We start from the raw sequence: 17,455 nt of genomic DNA on the forward strand, positions 1-17,455 counted from the left end.
CAACAGGTAATAGCTAGTAATAATTTATCAGATGCATTTAATAAAGAAACACCTTTAATACAGTCATGTTTAAGTTTCTGCATGGATCAGAAGTGGACCCATGGCTCAATTAAACTGAAGTGTCTAAACACTACAGCAGTAAAATGCTGCTGTGATTAATCCTGTGTCTACTGGAAACTCATAATTTTGAAAACTGGGCCTTGCTACTGTAAGGGACTCCCAAAAGATGAATATCTGTAGATTCATCAACATTGGAAGTGCTGCAGGTGCTAGAACTGACTATTCACTAGCTAACCAGTACTGAAAGTTAAATAATTATTTAAACATGGTTCTGTAAATACAATAACAAACACTAACAGGAAGTATATCTTGCATCTTTCTGAGAGCAATTAGCAGCATGTCTCTGCTCAGAGCTGCCTTGTAGCTTTCCACTTATCTGTCCTCTACTTTATGCTCTCTTTTGAAAATATATCAGTTGAAGATGCTCAAAGTTATGGTTTTCCAGTCCAGTACTGCAGAGCAAAAGGGGATATCACAGTTTAAAGACACACAGAAATTTGGGAGAATCCTGCTCCTTGTGGAGTTCTTGTGCCACTCCAGAAGGGCTTCAGAGGAAGTAAAAAAAAGGTAAGAATATTACTTCTGGTTTATTTTTATTGAGTTTATATCCAGTAAATGATACCAGTATGTTTTTTCATTGGCTTCTATGAATTTTGTAGAAGGGAAGAGGTCATGCATTTGGGAGCATAAGATAAGCATTGACAGAAGTAGAGAAGAGTATGTGACAGCATGGTTACAATGTTAAACACCGTAATTTACAGTATTGATTGACTGTTGCTGTGACTCACCACGGCTGTGCTGGCTGCACAGTGTGCTGCTGTCAATACCACACTATCCTGTGTTCCTGTGAGTACCCAGCTCTAATGTAATACTGTACTGAGTCATTAGGAAAAGAAAGGCAAGCACACATATATTAGGAATACGGATATGGATTTTACAGAAAAGGGTGAGCTACTGGGTCAGATTTTGCCATTGGCTATTCACCTGTAACATCCACAGTGAGTGAAGAAACTGTACAGTTGAGGCCTGCTTATCTGTACACAGCATTTTATATTGCTGTTACACTTTCAGCCTGCACATTTCCACCTATAAAAAAAATGCTTGATTGCAAAAAGTTAATCTCTTAAATCCTCATATGAGCTGGTAAATGTGGGTCCTGTTTTACATAACTGTGAAGGAAATGCAGTCCTCACTTATTTCAACAGGACTTTAGGATGCTTACTGGAAAAAAAAAAACAAACAAAACCGTGACAAACAAAACTATGACAAACAATCTAGGAAGAAATATGGATATGTTCTGAGATGTAGTCATACAATCGCTCTACAAGGCTGAAGTTCCTCCTGGTTTGCCCTGTTGGATGACAACTTCATGTCCTCAAAATCATAAGACACGGCATACCTGCACAGTGGGCAGACCCTGCTATGTAGCATAAAAAAGAGTAAGGACAGACCGGGCATAACTCACAATGCAGGCTCTTTTGCAATACTACAGATTCCCTCTGGCTCTGGAGAAACCAAAATGAAGAAGTATGGCAGGTGTGTATAAGTTCCCTGCATTTCATACAATGGTGGAGGAAAACTGAAAGAGGGCCTTGGAGAGAGACTGGAATACTAGAATTCCTGTACTTTAGTTAATAAACATATAGTTACATTTATTTGATCTCCAAATTCTGTTTGAGTAAGATTAATAAAAAAGATTGCAATCAAAAATCTTAATGGTTGATTGAACTTCAATTTCACCTAGTGAAAGTCAAGATAAGTTATAGCATGAAACTGGTTTATTGACCCTGTACTGGACAAAGATCAGATTGCCCATGACGTAAGAATCATTAAGAAAGCATTTCTGATACTGTGGCTCTACAAAGTAATAAAGAACTGCCTCCAGACTTTCAAGAGAACAAATTATCTCACAACAACTTGTCATGATTCCTGCCTTCCTGTTTTAAGAAACAACTCGGGGTGGGGTAGAAAAATTATACAGCTGTAAAACAAGTCTTTTGTCAAGATTTTTGCAGCTTTCCTTCAATAACAAACTTCAAACACCTTAATTACATTAAAAAGCACACACTACTACCATATATCCTCATGTTATGTGCATTTTTTCAGTTCAAGGGAAATAATCAAGTCTTATCCATGGTACATTCAGTGCAACCACAGTATTTATCACAATGTCTTCTCTGAGCCTTCAGCAGAACAATTCTTGCTGAAGAAGGTGCTTGGCTGATTTTGAATAACCAGTAAGAAGAAGCTGCTTAAGACTAAAGTATAATAAATAAGGACAGGTATGTTCCATAAGCTGGTGTACAAATGAGAAGGAAACGCTGAAAATATCAAGTAACTTGTTCAGTTTGAAATCTCAAGATTATTTTTGCTTTACTTTAATGGGAAAGAGTTCTGCTTGTGTGTCTGACTGCAAAATCAGGTTTTTTTAGTCCTACTGCCAATGAAGGAATTGAGCATGACAGTCTAATATTCAGAAGTGTAGAGGCAAAATGTCAAAACTGAGCACACATTTCTGAGTAGAACTTTTTTGCATTTTTAAAGACATGCAGTCATGACTTTTGTACACAAAGGTGGCAGGTTGGAGTATATGCTCTATATTGTAAAGACATCATAGCTACGGGGTTTTTTAAAATAATAATTAAACTCTTAAAGTAAATTGAATAAATTAAATGACAGAATGGAAAGTATCAGCACCCGCTTATTTTGGAAGGGAATCAAACACTGGTTGGTATAAAATAAAATTTAAAAAAAAGTCCCCAGCTTGAAAATGTATTTATCTTTCATTTGAACTTTGTGATGAAACCATCCCAAATATTTTTCCTGGCCTCTTAATGCCACTCTGAACCTAGACTTTTAGAAGTAAACAGAATTCTGATATCTGCCTCTTGCACTCTCTCCTTCAAATTCCTTTATGTCTGAGGGCAAATATTTTCAGTCTTTGTCTCATTCTCACAATGTGAAGAGCTTTGTGGAACAGCTTTTCAAGTAACATTTCAAAGAACAGAGCTCTAATGATTTCGTTAACATAATGTCTGTTCACAGATTTAACTGTAACTGAGCCAACGCATTGCCATTGCAGTGAGATTTGAAAAAATTGATGAAACCTGTATGTGTTTTTTATTACCCCTTAACTTAAATTTTAATGTAAGAAATGTTCAGGACATTAATTTACTTGCTAATTTGACAGTTTTCATATGTAAACATTTTCAGAAGGATTGAATAAATTTCTTTTTTTAGAAAAATTGTCTTACAGAGAATTGGTCAGTATTGTACATTCTTCATAATAACATATGAAAATCTAATGAAAATGGGGAAGATGATTGGTAAAATTATCTTTATTTTCTGTATCAAGTCTGTAGAGTTAGTAGCCAAAAATTATGCCATCTTCTGTTTTATTAACAAGTACAGTTTAGTAATTTATTCATTAATTTTATTAATATTAGCAGGGATGATTTAAAAAATACCAAAGAAAAATCCATCACATTTTAAAAAGGGCATCACCTCTTTCTGACTCAAATTGGATTTCATTTGGGGTAGATATCATACCAAACGTGGCAAGGAAACCCATTTATGTTACTGCAGTTCTTCTAACTAGACAGTAGATAAGAACTTCAATTGAAGGCTTTAAATTGCTTCAGATGCTTTTTGCATTATAATTGCTTACATAGGTGGTTGGCGGAAGCATCACTCTAATTCTGTGCTTCATTTTTTACCCCTACACTTTTCTAAATTGTACCTGTTTCTAGTAATTATTCCTCCACAAATACATCAAGATTTTTAGAAAAGCACTAAAAACCACCTTGAAGACATGAGAGGCTTGACTAGCATGGCAGTTCAAGCTCCATGTTGTTTTCTTTCTGTAAAATCAAAAAACACTAACTGGCATCTGATTTACCATGGCATAAAGACCAATCTTCCCAATTTTAATATTTTAATAATTTTCTAAAATCTTCCATTGTGTGTCACAACAGGGATTTTTTTTTAATTGGTTATGAACAAAATTTTGACAAGCATTATCTGAATTTTACATTGTTCCAATGGATCAGTGGACCCACCCATGGCTGCCAGCATCCTGCAGCAGCTGCTGGATGTCAGCCTCCTTCAGCTGCTGGCTGTAATGCACTACCTCTTGCTGTGCAATATCCTTGCTGAGCAGGTCAGGAACATGCTAAAAGGGTCTTGTGTCCTTTTAATGATAGCTCACACTGCAGCAGTTCAATGGTTTTTGCTATCCTCTTACTACACACTCTCTTCATCCATAAATGTCCTCTCTAACTCTTTCCCTTCTGCAGTCATTTAGAACTCCTTTTTCCACAATATCCTGCCCATGCAGATTTTTGGGGAAAAAAAAAAAGGGAACTCAACAGAAATCTCCTTTGAATCAATCTCATTGAATCAATCTAATTGGAACAGATTCTTGAAAAAAGTCTCATTTTCCCCCTTTTTCAGGAATCCTTTCTAAAGCTCATCTTATAATTGCCTGTCACAATAAGGTATTATTTTTCTCTCTAGAGCTCAGAATAATTTTTTTTCCCCATTCATACATGGGGTAGATCCATGTTTAAACTAGCTAAAGAACTTTTCAAAATTTCAACTGGGCTTATATTGAAATTTATCAATTTGGCCGCCACATTTTCTACATCTTTTCATCACACTTTTACAGGTTTGTTTTTTATGTTGCTTCATATTCAAGCTATTGACAATAGTCATGGTATCTTTTTTGCAGGGTAGGATGGCTTAATGGAGCTAATACTGTTCAATCTGTGCAAAGAGAATCTCAGCAACTAGACAAGAAAATGGAACTAACCATCAGTTTCTCATAATCTAACATCTCATTGCAAAGTACTCATACTCTTTATACAGCAGGAAAATCCATTTCTGAAATCCCAGATAGAATCTTGACATCCTCATTACTCTAAATGTCACAGATCCTAGTGGCTTACATAGAAAAATGTCCTTCTTCTAATGATTTGGGTCCTCCTACTATTGCCTCCACAAGTATTCTGGGAAGTCTTGCATGCTATAGCCAAGGAAAATAATTCTGCCATGTCTTTGAGCTGGCCACTGATGCTCAAAGTCCTCAGGGCTGAAATCCCTCAGGCATGCTTTGTCCAAACTTGGGTTTTGTTTCCTGGAGCTTTGTTTTGGCATATTTAGCTGCAACAGAAATTTCTCCAATGACCAGGTAGATATGCCTAATTTTATTTCTTACTTTTCTATGGTATAACCATATTTTTAATATATACAGTAGTAACAAACAGCTATTCTGGGTAAACTAGATTATCAAGACTGTGCCATAATGATGCAAGGTAGAGAAACAGAGACCTAGTAGGACAGCAGAGCTATTGAAGTGGAGGACAAGGGATAGAATGCAGGAGAGAGCAGGCACGGGATCAGAAGAGAGAGGTTGGCATTGAAGACTCCAGAGTTAGAAACAGCTCACCCAAGGGAAGGCAAGGAAATGCAACCCATGGGATCTGGGTAAAATAAATCTAAGGGTAACAAAAAGAACAGCAAACAAGTACTGAACATCTCTAACCCACACTGTATACAGGAACTTTCAGTGTGACATGGACTTGCAGACCAAGGAAGGCAAGGGTGTAAAGCATGCTACCAGTTAGCCCCATGTAGACCCTATAGTGAGGAAAAGGACATCATTGTCATTGATTTCACTTTTTTTTCTGAGGAATAAAATAATGAACATCATCACTGTCTTCCTCTTAAACAGTTTGGGACACTGTCAGATCCTTTTAAATAAAATGCCCTTCCACCTCCAGTCAGACTGAAGTTGCTTACCTAAGGATTCAGAGGGTTTTGGATGGATGAGTGTAAGAGCAGAGAAATTAAATCGGTACATGAAATGAAAAAGTGCATATAAATTTTTGAATTGTATTGTACTTATTGTACTTACTTATTTTTGTTAAACATTTTTCTGTAATAGTTTATTTTCTTTCTCTTTTGTTTTTCATAAACTAATTAGATCTGTACTAACATTTATTTCATTAGGCTTTTAAGATTTCAATGACACTAGAGATAAATTTGTAGCTTTGCATGTAAGGTATGTTTCTGTTTTGCCAATATTTTGAGTGTAATGGGTTATCTGATTAATGTAGAAATATTCAACCAGAAATCTATATCTCAACTACCCACCTTAAGCTTCCTTTGGAAGCAATAAAAATCAGTCCATGATCAATGGAGTCAAAGAGATAATTCATCTTAAAGCAAATATTTAAATTATATTGTGTTTCTGGTGATTATAAAGGGATTTTCAATTTGTAGCTTTGACAGAACATTTACACTGAGGTCTTCTGAAGTTAGAGATGAATTTCATTGTGTTTAGCACATGAAAGTTAGCACAGCTTTTGTTTTTATATTGTGTCAGAAGCTTTTACTTCAGCTCACACTCAGCATAACAAAAAGAGTATAGCTTTGAAGTAGCTAATACCACGTTGCAGGGATTGAAGCAATCACACTGGTTCAGTATTTTAATCACTAGCACCAAAAAAACCACAGTGGGCCTTTATCTGCCATATACACCACCACAGTCTTTGGAGACTGTGTACCCACATAAGTAAACTTGGGAAGGTTGCTCTTTTCCATGTTCCTGACACCCTTTTCTCTCAAACTTTCCTGCAATTGTTTAATTCTTACAAGAGCATGTCTCAAAAAAGTAAATCATCAGATGTTGTAATCAGAATATGATTGTTTGCTGTAATGCTATGGGAATAATTACTAGAAACAGGTCTGCTCTAACATACAACATAATGCAACAGAAAAGGAAAACAGTCGCCCAATCTAACATTTTCTTTCCCCTTTTCCAGCCTCCCTAGCAGCAGAGGTAAGAAGCAGTCTTATAGTTTCCCATTCATAAAACACACAAAAAATTATCATTCAATTAAGTGTGACACTGCTCATCTCTCATATTTTTACTTCGGTAAGGGAGGCTTCCAAACCTCAAAGATAAATAACAAACAGCAATTTTGAAGTTAAAAGTAAAGATGTACTATCCCAAATATTTACAAAAAGATAATTGATAATTCTACTCAGCTCTCCCTTCAAGAAATAAATTAATCTGGATCCTGTATGTGCTAAAGCAATCAGCATCCTTTCCAAACAGGACCAACAAGAGAACACTGCAATTAGTAAGTGTGGGCACAGCCTTGATTTATAATGAACCATGAAATAAAATACTTTATATACAAGAACAGAGAAGACTTTGCATTCTTGCAGTGATTTGATCTTTAAATGTCAATTTTGTGCTTCTGAAAGAGTGGCTCAGATCTTTGACTGAAAAAATTTTCACAGGCGAAGACTTTTTTGATTACTTTCACTAGCTTTCTTTAAGTAATCAATAAGTGTTCCTTGCTTTTCATTAACAAATGAAAGATGAATATAAAAATATTGGTGAGAAGTGTATTTTGAAACCACTTACAAGTTGGAAATACCTAGCCTTATATGTATTTTATTACCAATTTGTTGCACCAAGTTACAGAAGGTGTTTTATTTTTACTGGTTAATTAGAATCAAAATCTTCTATGGGCAAAAGGAACATACCCGAGAATTATATTGTCAGTCTGATTAAATCTTAACACAATAACCACAGAATTATTATTACTGTCCTACCCACCTACTCTTCTCTGCCCCTCTTACCAAGTCATGCCCAAACTTCTCTGCACAGCATTTTTAGCCAGGATCATAGGTAGCTGCTTTGCACAGAATAAGTGATTATTATTACAACCTCTATGTTATATGTCCATAAATGTGCATTAAAGATACGTATATTTTTGTATCTTAGTAACATATATACACCACAGAGTTGTACAAGAGTTTAAGACATATGAGTCCTCCAGTCATTAGAGAATTGTTTTTAGATGCACAAACTAAAACATGGCTCCAGAAAGGCCCAGACAAGTCCAAATATTGTCCAACAAACAGTGAAGCATGTGCTGTGTGCTTAATGTGGTCTGTTATTTTCAATGGCAACAACATATTTACTGCACTTCAAGGCTATAAAGTCTTCTAAACTAAAGATTACTCATGGGGATATAATTTCAAAGAATTTTTTTTCAAAAAAATGAAAAATTTTCAATTTTTCTTGACCTCATATTGAGGCTATATTAGAAAGAAAGACCATTTATTGAATTATAAAACACAGATTTCTAGTAACAAAAAGAAGACTCATTCATGAAAAAGATCAATATTCTAAGCAAAGTCTCATTGATAAAAATTTCAGGCTTGTGAGACAGGGTGGAAAAGCATGAAGTTGTAGACACAGAACACTGGTAGTTTCTGCTGATGAAGAGGGTGGGGGACACTTCTTCATGCACCAGGCACAGAACAAAATGGAGCAGACTTCATTCAAAGGAAGGAAGTTAAATGTATTTATATTTATATTTATATTTATATTTATATTTATATTTATATTTATATTTATATTTATATAAATATATACGTGTAATCACATAAAATTTCACAGTAAAGAATGGGAAACCGAATAAATTGCTTGAGAATATTGTACACTGCCATTTCTGAATAGAGAAGCAGTCCAGAATATGCTGGAAAAATAATTAGATACAACACATTACTATATTCCTTGGACATAATTGTTGGAGCTAGCAGTCTTTAGGAATCCTTCTAGTTTTTCTCTCAGATTCAGTAAAGAAAATAATTATATTGTTGGTGCTTACCAACATTCAATGTTTCACTGTAAGAAACTACTAAGACTTGGGTTAGTATTGTTTATTTCCTATGATATATTAACCTAAAGGGGTGATGGCTCTTGCTGTTTTTAGAGTCATGCCAAGTTTAAGTAGTAACAGCACAAAAATGTTTTACTCATTGTGTTTTTTCACTACAGCTCTGCAGAATCACCATATGCCCAGTTTTTATTTCACCAGCAGTGCTTAAGTTCTAGTAATAGGACTGATTCCAAAGTATATATTCTTGGCACCCTGTAAGTAGTTCCTGTCATTTTCAGCATACGTGGAGATTCAGTGAAATAAAATTCATTATTCACTACTATTTTGCCAGGAATTTTTAAATTTTATTATTATGAAAACACATTTTTCAAAGCTTATTAAGGTGAATCCCAGAGTCTCATCCATATACAAATATGAAGCAGACATTTACTGGACAGAAATTCAAATGGCTTGTTGCTTTAGATGAATTCTTGGAAATATGTTGAGTGGAATGACATTTTCCAGTGAACTATTACATTCAAAACATAATTAAGTCACAAATGCATACAAGGTTCATTTTTTTCAAAGGAAATTGCAATGTATGTACCATAAATATATACACACATGAACATCTGCTTATGCTAGGCAGGAGAAAATGTTGACTCTTCACTCTGAAGAATCAATGTAGAAAATCTAAGGCTAAAAATACTAAGCTAAAGCATGTCATGTTAGATATTAGTGTTATGACAAAATATGCTGAATTATCGTATGCATCTGAACTGTAAGAGTAATTGGCGGGGGGGGATTATGTATGTGACATCATGAAAAAAATAAATTTGTACTCTAAATATAGTTTCAAGTGCACCATTAGTACATAAAACTCCCCTTCTTTCACAATCAATTGCTTTCTTAAGAAGAAGATAAGTGAAATGCACTGGCAAGAAATGCTTACCCCAGGCAGAGGGTGGGTCGGTGGTTAGCTGCTGATGATGTTTGTTGAAGCACTTACTATATTACTTCAGGGTTTGAGTGTGATCCTCTCCTTTATGGCAAAGCCAGGTGTGTTAATATACCCTGCAGTGATGTTGAAAGGTTTAAAGTGGTGATGCTGTCAAACTAGCTGTGTCACCACTTTCAAAGCTTTAAAGCACAGTTACAGATTGAAAAATATTTATAAAACCCCCATATTCATACCCAGTAGATCTATTCCCCATATGTAAATGATGTATATCTGCTTATTTTACTGAATAAAACAAAGGTTTTGTAATATTAGCACTGTGAAGCCAAGACAGTTTTCAAAGACTGCATGGGATTTCACTCTGATTCATATATCGCCACCAAACTTGACAGATGAATTCCAGCTGAAGAATATTTATTACTGATGATGATGTACAAGAGAAGAGCAGAATCCTAGTTTAATTAGGATTCTAAAGGCAGTTATAAAAATTAATCTTTTGACTCTCTTTCTCACACATACACACACACACACACATAAACCTTAAACAAATCAAAGTAAACAAAACCCCCCAAAACCAAAAAAAGCAATCAGGAAATAATTATGAGACAATGGAGAATATTTATCCCACTAATTTTGCTCTTGAATGTCAGAAGAATAAAAGTGGGGAGCTCAAACTCTCTGTCAGTCAATGACAGATTCACAGAATCACACAGAATCACTAGGCTGGAAGAGATCTTCAAGATCATCGAGTCCAACCCATGCCCTAACCCCTCATCTAAACCATGGCACCAAGTGCCACATCCAGTCTTTTTTTAGGCAGGGTGATTCCACCACCTCCTGTTTTTAGGGATGGTGACTCCATCCTCCCTGGGCAGACCATTCCAGAATTTTATCATTCTTTCCGTTCTTTCAAAACATTTCCCTAATTTCCAACCTATATTTCCTTTGGAACAGCTTAAGACTGTGCCCTCTGGTTCTGTCTGTTGCTGCCTGGTGAAAGAGACCAACCCCCTCCTGACTACAATCACTTTTCAGGAAGTAGAGAGTGATAAGGTCTCCCCTGAGCCTCCTTTTCTCCAGGCTAAACACCCCCAGTTGCCTCAGTCATTCCTCACAGGGTTTGTGTTCCCAGCCCCTCACCAGCCTTGTTGCCCTCCAGTGGACGCACTCAAGCGTCTCAATGTCCTTCCCAAACTGAGGGGCTCAGAACTGGAGAATAGATAGTTGTTTGTCTCTAAGAAATATGGTATGTATGTGTATTGTAAATGTGAATTCCCAGTTAGATGTTTATAAGAACCTAAATGTGGGATGTGAATTCATACCAACATTACTCTCCATCACTTCAACAGTCTTTTTGTGAAGTACCAAAATTGTTATGAATATTCCCAGGAGAAATTTCTTAAGTATAACCTTCCTTACCAAGAGAACTGACAATTTTTCTGTGTACTTAATGACATTAGTTTCTGAAGCTTTTTTTTTCAGGCAGTAGCACATATTGTTTCACTAACTAACCATCTACTTACCTACCTACCCACTTAACTTTAATTTGCAATTCCTTCTTATAACTTGTATCAGGCAAAAGCACTCTGCCATAATAGTTTTACTGGACTGTTTATTACTCTTGCCTATTTGTTCCTGCATGTTTAACACCATGGCCAGCTAAAGAGAGATAAAGGATATGGATGCTGTGCATGTCCATACGCAACTATTTCTGAAATTCTGGACAACACTGTGCAATACAAGTCTCAATACATGTTTGTGTAGGTTCCTCAAATTTGGGACCTCGATGCACTGTACACTGGCTTTTTTCATTTTGAACTATACCTCTGTACCTTAAAAGAACCTTAATATATTTCATTGTCAAGAACCAGGGTAAATCAGTAGCTCATTGTAGCCAAAAATCCTTAAGCTATATTTATATAGTCTGCTTTTCAACCCTCCTTAATGTGATAAAGTGCAGCAAGTTTTTTTCTTGGACTGATGGAATCCACAATCCACAGCTGACACCCAAGGACTTTGTTCTTCCAGCTACTTCATTTCTAAGCAGTACCACTAATTGTGATATGAATGGATTAGATAAGAAAGCTACATAAGGCAATGATTCTTCATTTTCTCTTTATAGTCAAAAAAGAGATGCAATTTCTCAGTATAAACTTCTCTCTTAAGAACTTGTCAAATTTCAAGCTCAGAAGAAATAAAGCACACACAAAAAAAAGGTTGTAGATAACAAACGTTAGAAAGAAACCAATGTGTATCTTTAATCAGCATCAGTTGCTTTATCTCATACTGCTTCCATGAAGATGTAATTCCAGCATCTGGAATTCAGTCTGTTCCCAGTTTAAGGCAAATCTGCTGGTCTTTGGAGGGCTTTGTGAGATCAGATCTATTTCCCAGACATCAGTTCTCACAGTGACCGCAAGATCCCAGCAATAATGTTTTCTCACTAGAACAAATAAATTTGCTGTGCTGCAGGAAGAGGTTTGTGAATATGGATCACAGAGTTTGCACAGGTGCTTGGCTGAGAAATGACCTTTTATTGCTTTCAGCACTAAATATAAAATTCATTTCTTTCAGCTGACACTAAATACAAAATTCATTTCTTTCAGCTGAGCTTTCTTCCATCAATTCTTCACACATGTAAATCTAATAACCCCTACCCCTTAGCTCCAAAGAGAATCAATCTTTCTCTCCCAAAGGATATAAAATAAAAAGGATTGTTCATTTCTGTTTTAAAATATTAGAAAGGTTTTACAGGAATCAGGACTCAAAAAGCATGAAGATTAAAAGAAAAAAAGACACTGAAGCAAAGGCTAGAATCATCCAGAAAATTTAGATGGAACTATAGTTTTCCTAATGAAACCAGAAAAAATGCATGATTGATGACTATTCAATGATTTTTATTTCTTTCTTTTGATTTTTTCAGTAGGCATCTGACTTTTCTACTCCCATTTTAGAGATAAATACAATGTGATACATGAGGGAAATTCAGTGGTTTATCTCTGGAAACCTGTTAGCTCACACTTGACCAAAAGTCCAGTAAAATTAAAAAAAAAACCAAATTCCAAAATGCAAAGCCTATTTCTCACTCTCCTAATTGGCTATTTCAGGATGATACAGAATCATGTGGGTCTAAATATGTGCTAGACACATGAAAAAATCAGAAATAGTGTTCACACAATTCAATTTGGAAAAAAAGATTAAAAATATTTCCATCGAGATGACATAACTGGGAAATTTATCCTAAATCCCATGTACAAGCTACATCACACCTTTCCCTCTGAGGTATTTTTCTCTGTTTTTGATTCACTTGCCCAAAGCATCCATTTTTGTACGGCACCATCCGTTGGTTGAAAAGGCATGATTGTTTTTCTGTGGGTGTCCTAATTTCTCTTTTGAAGTACATTCTGAGGCTACAGAAGGGCTTCTCTAGAAAACATAAGGTAATATGTGGAAAATATAGGGAGAAGATTCTCTTTCGTTAGTGGCTCTGAAACTAATGGAGTGCACCCATCAAAAAATTTTGGCAGATGGCTGGTGATACCAGGTGACTGGGATTTTACCAACTCCTTCAGCCACCATATAATTTGTCATTGCTAAAATCAACTGTTAAGACCTTGACCCATAATTAAAAAATAATATCTTGTCTTTGGATAGAATTAACCAGAAAAAAAAGTAAGGTCACAATTTTTCTTAAGTTTTTGAGGATTATAATATTGAGAGCACAGTTAACTTAATTTTCATATTAGCTTGTATGCATATTCCCCACCTATGCCATGTTAAAAACACCCCCAGAGCAAGAAAATAAAAGCAAATGACAGACATGCAGAAAAAGTCACCTCTGTAGCATTAATTCAGTGTTGTGTTTTTATTACTTGGCCAATCCTTACACATGACCCCAGTTTTACACCCCAGTGTAAAAAGATGGATTACATTCAGGAAAGTAATGAGGTGCTCAAATTTTTTTTCTCTTCTTATTCTGTAAAGTATGGCCTTAGGTCTTGTTTGCACTGCATTATTCAAACTCTCCTTTGAAGCCTTTTGTTTAGACTTCTCTGTGGTACCCATAACTATATTTCATGAACGGCAATGCCTTTAGTTTTACAACTGCCTATAAAGTATGACTGCAATATTATTCTCATTTTACACTAGGTAGCTAAAGCACCAAGATTGAGAACCACTGATTTGGGGAACTCACTGTCTGGGGTGACTCTGACTTGATTGTTCTGCCTGCTTACCCATCTTGGATCTCACCTCCACAAGGCTGCAGCCTCCACATCAGTCCATCAACGCCAGCTGCTTTGCCATTTGGGGAGCTCCTACCACCAAGTATCAAAAGCAGGTCTGTTGCAGTGCGTTTTTATACTTTGTAATACTTTGAAGTAATTTTGTTTTGTATTCCCATATTTTTCCCAAATGGTTTATCCCAGACTGTACCCCCCTCCCTTTACCTGTATAATTCCTCTCCCAGGATGAGATCATTCCCAAACCCCCACCCTGGCTCTCTGTCAATCACTCAGCCTCCCATCCCTCCATCCAGAAGTTTCGGTCCAAGTCGTTGAGTGATTAGCCAGAGGCCAGGGGTCAGTCCCCCAAGCCTTGCCCCATACGCTGTCCTATATGTCTATCCCCCAGTACCCATCCCTTAGAGTTACTTATTGGTTGGTAAAATGTTATCGACTTTTGGTTTCCACCTCCCTTTAAATGTGACCTTGGCACATCTCCCGGGGCTCTCGGCAGGAGGCCCCCTGAGGTGTAGGAGCTCCTTCGGGACTCCTAATAAAACCTTGGATTAACCCCTGCTAAGAGTCGGCCCTTTCTCTTCTACCGATGTCTCTGGTGTCTCTTCTGCAGCAAAGGCGACCAGCCCAGGTGCCTTCAGTATGTACCCTCGGGGCACAGAGAGTGTCTCCCTGCTGTCGGCCGTGTCGGGGCTGCCCTCCCCGGTGTCTGCCGACTCGGGACTGGCCCAGGGTTCCTGAGAGGCTCACAGAGAGACAGAGACATTTTGGCGACCAACGTCCGGGCTCTGAGACCATCCCCGGAGCTCACGGATGGGGCTCGGACATTCTTTCAGACTGTTCGCAAAGCCTTTGGCCGGCAAGCTACCTCAGAAGAACACACTCCGTTTTAATGAGTTGCTCCTCTGTGCAAGAAACTCTTCCCTCAAGAGTCAGTTTCAGGTAGAAGTCACCATCCCAGGACCTCCCGTTTTCCTGTCCTACAGCTGGATTGGTAAGTTTTACCTTTTTCCCGTTTTTCCCCTCTTCGGGAGGGGGGGTGTTTCCCTGCCTTTGTTTTCAGGCTCGCCGTGGAGAGCCAAAGTTTTTTTTTCTGTATTTTTGGCAAGCTGCCAGCTGCAGGCCTTTTTTTCTCCCCCCCCCCCCACCTGGGTTGGTGAAATTTGAGATACAAAATTTAAAATCACAGCTACAATGGGTGCAAAGCTTTCTGTGTCTCACAAAGGTGTCTACTATCATCTTTTGAATTTTCTTAAGAGTGAAGAAATCCGATTTTCAAAAACAGATGTTAAACAATTTGTTAGATGGTTGTTCCTTCATTTTCCCGATGTATCAACTGAAAATATTAGTGATTTGGCTTTTTGGGACAAAATTGGTAATGACTTATTGAGAGCAGGGAAGTCAGGTGACAAATCTCCGTCAAAGTTTGCTTTTCTAGCTATGCAGATAAGAAATGATGTAAAACCCAAATTAAAAAGGCAGGAACAGCCATCCGGGAACAGTTTCAACACCTCTGCTTCCCAAGAACCTGATCTACCCCCCTCCAAGTTATGTTTTCCCTCTCCTAGCCCTCTTTCCTCACCCCTAGCCCCGACCCAAGACATTCTGAAGAAAGCTACACTCCCTAGCTTCCCTCAGAAGCTCCCTGTCTCCAACCCGGACAGTTCTGGTCAAATTCCCCGGGACCCTACCCTTTCCCCTATTTCCCCAAGCTGTGATACCCTGTCCCGGAATTCTCGTGCCCGCTTTTGTACCCCCGATCCGCTTCAGGTAACTTCCCCAGACCATGATGGTAGATACCACATGGCCATGCCTGCTCCTTCTTCTTTCCACAATCCTTTACACTCTCCCAACAGCCCATTCTGGTCGGAAAACCCCGCCCCTGAAACCCTCCCTCCCAGCACCCTCCCGCCGCCCCCCTCCGCCCCCTCAGGGCTTTGCCCGCCAGCCGCGGCCTCCCGCAGCCCCTCCCGCAGCCCGCCCTCCAGCTCCCAGGTCAGAGAAACCGGAGGTGCTGAGTTCGGCAGCCGGAAGCCGGAAACATCACTGGTTCTTTCTGCAGCCCCTGTGTCATATATTTCAGATTTAAACAGGGGGATTCAGCCACATTATACCCCCCTTTCTGTTGATTCTGTCAAAGAACTTGCCAAAGCCCAAAAAGATTTCGATAGATCAAGTGAATATTTTAGAGGACTCCTTAAAGCTACACTTTTTGCTAATACCTTAACCCCCGCTGATACCAAACACCTTTTTTCCTGCCTGTTATCCTCATCTGAATATCTCTTGTGGGATGCAGCATGGAAAAAAGGATTGAGAGAAATTTTGCCAGCTCTGTGGGCTGATGAAGCTACTGCCCATGATGTTTATGGTAAATTGATATCTCTCGACCATCTCTGTGGACAAGGGGAGTGGGAGGATGGAGCAAGTCAGGCAGAGGGCATTCCCAGAAAGGTTTTCAAAGAATGTGCTAGAGCAGCTGAGAAAGCTTTCTTTGGGCTCCGTCCTGGTGTTCCGCTTGAAAATTATTTGAAAATAACACAATCTTCATCTGAGTCCTTTTTGAGTTTTGTGGAAAGGTTGAGAAAAGCTGTCGAATTTCAAGTTCAGAATGAAGGAGCCAGGATGGAAATCCTCACCGAGATTGCTAAAGAAAATGCCAATGACAAGTGTAAAGCTGCCATCCTGAGCCTGCCTCTCGAGCCAACACCAACACTACAAGCAATGTTAGAAGTGTGTGAGAGGAAAGTTACCATCACCCTTGCTGACCAGGATGAGAGACCAAAACCACAGAGAAAGATTGCAGCTGTGGATGCCCCTGATCCACCATTCACCAGCCAGCTTCAACACGTCACGATGCCACAAGAGAGAATCTCCAACTCTAATCGACCTTGCCATCTTTGTGGGAAGTTAGGGCATTGGATGCCTGACTGCCCTCTGAAAAAGCAGTTTTTAGATTTTAAATACAATAACCTTGAAGATCAGAATTCCCCAAAAGACAACCTTTCAAAAAACTGAATAAAGAGCGCTCTTTTTCCCAGCGCTATGACAAAAATAGGGTGTGTTCAATTCCAGCACAGGACAGGCCCGAGCCTGAGCATAGCCATCAGTGCCGGGAGCAGAATGCATTTCATACGGCAGCGCACCAGCAACACCAACACAAACCCACTGGCAAAAGTAAAAAAGTCCTTGCCATGAACATTTTGGGGACAGTAAAATGGTTCAATGTAAAAAACAAATACGGTTTCATAACCCGGAATGATAACAAAGAAGATGTGTTTGTTCATCAGACTGCTATAAAAAAGAATAACCCCAGGAAATATCTCCCCAGTTTAGGAGATGGAGAAATTGTGGAATTTAATATAGTACAAGGAAGAAAAGGCCCCCAAGCAGCCAATGTGACAGGACCTGGTGGAGTTCCAGTACAAGGTAGTAAACATGCACCAGACTACAAACCTGTAAAATATTATCTACATCATAGAAGTCCTCCACATGTCTACCAAGGAAACAGAACCCAAAAC

General features: G+C 38.2%; 1 protein-coding gene across 1 annotated transcript; it reads left to right on the plus strand.

Moving 5' to 3' along the window:
• Positions 1-15,131: 15,131 nt before the first annotated feature.
• Positions 15,132-16,952, plus strand: LOC136553564 (endogenous retrovirus group K member 5 Gag polyprotein-like). The gene has a single exon (XM_066545233.1). It carries the CDS (start codon positions 15,132-15,134, stop codon positions 16,950-16,952), a length of 1,821 nt encoding a protein of 606 aa, XP_066401330.1.
• The last annotated feature ends 503 nt before the right edge of the window (positions 16,953-17,455 follow it).

This window comes from Molothrus aeneus, chromosome 1 (assembly GCF_037042795.1).
Source record: "Molothrus aeneus isolate 106 chromosome 1, BPBGC_Maene_1.0, whole genome shotgun sequence".
Taxonomy (NCBI): Eukaryota; Metazoa; Chordata; class Aves; order Passeriformes; family Icteridae; genus Molothrus; species Molothrus aeneus.

Coding starts and splice junctions, on each gene's coding strand:
- LOC136553564 (XM_066545233.1), top strand. CDS start 15,132: ATGGGTGCAAAGCTTTCTGTGTCTCACAAAGGTGTCTACTATCATCTT.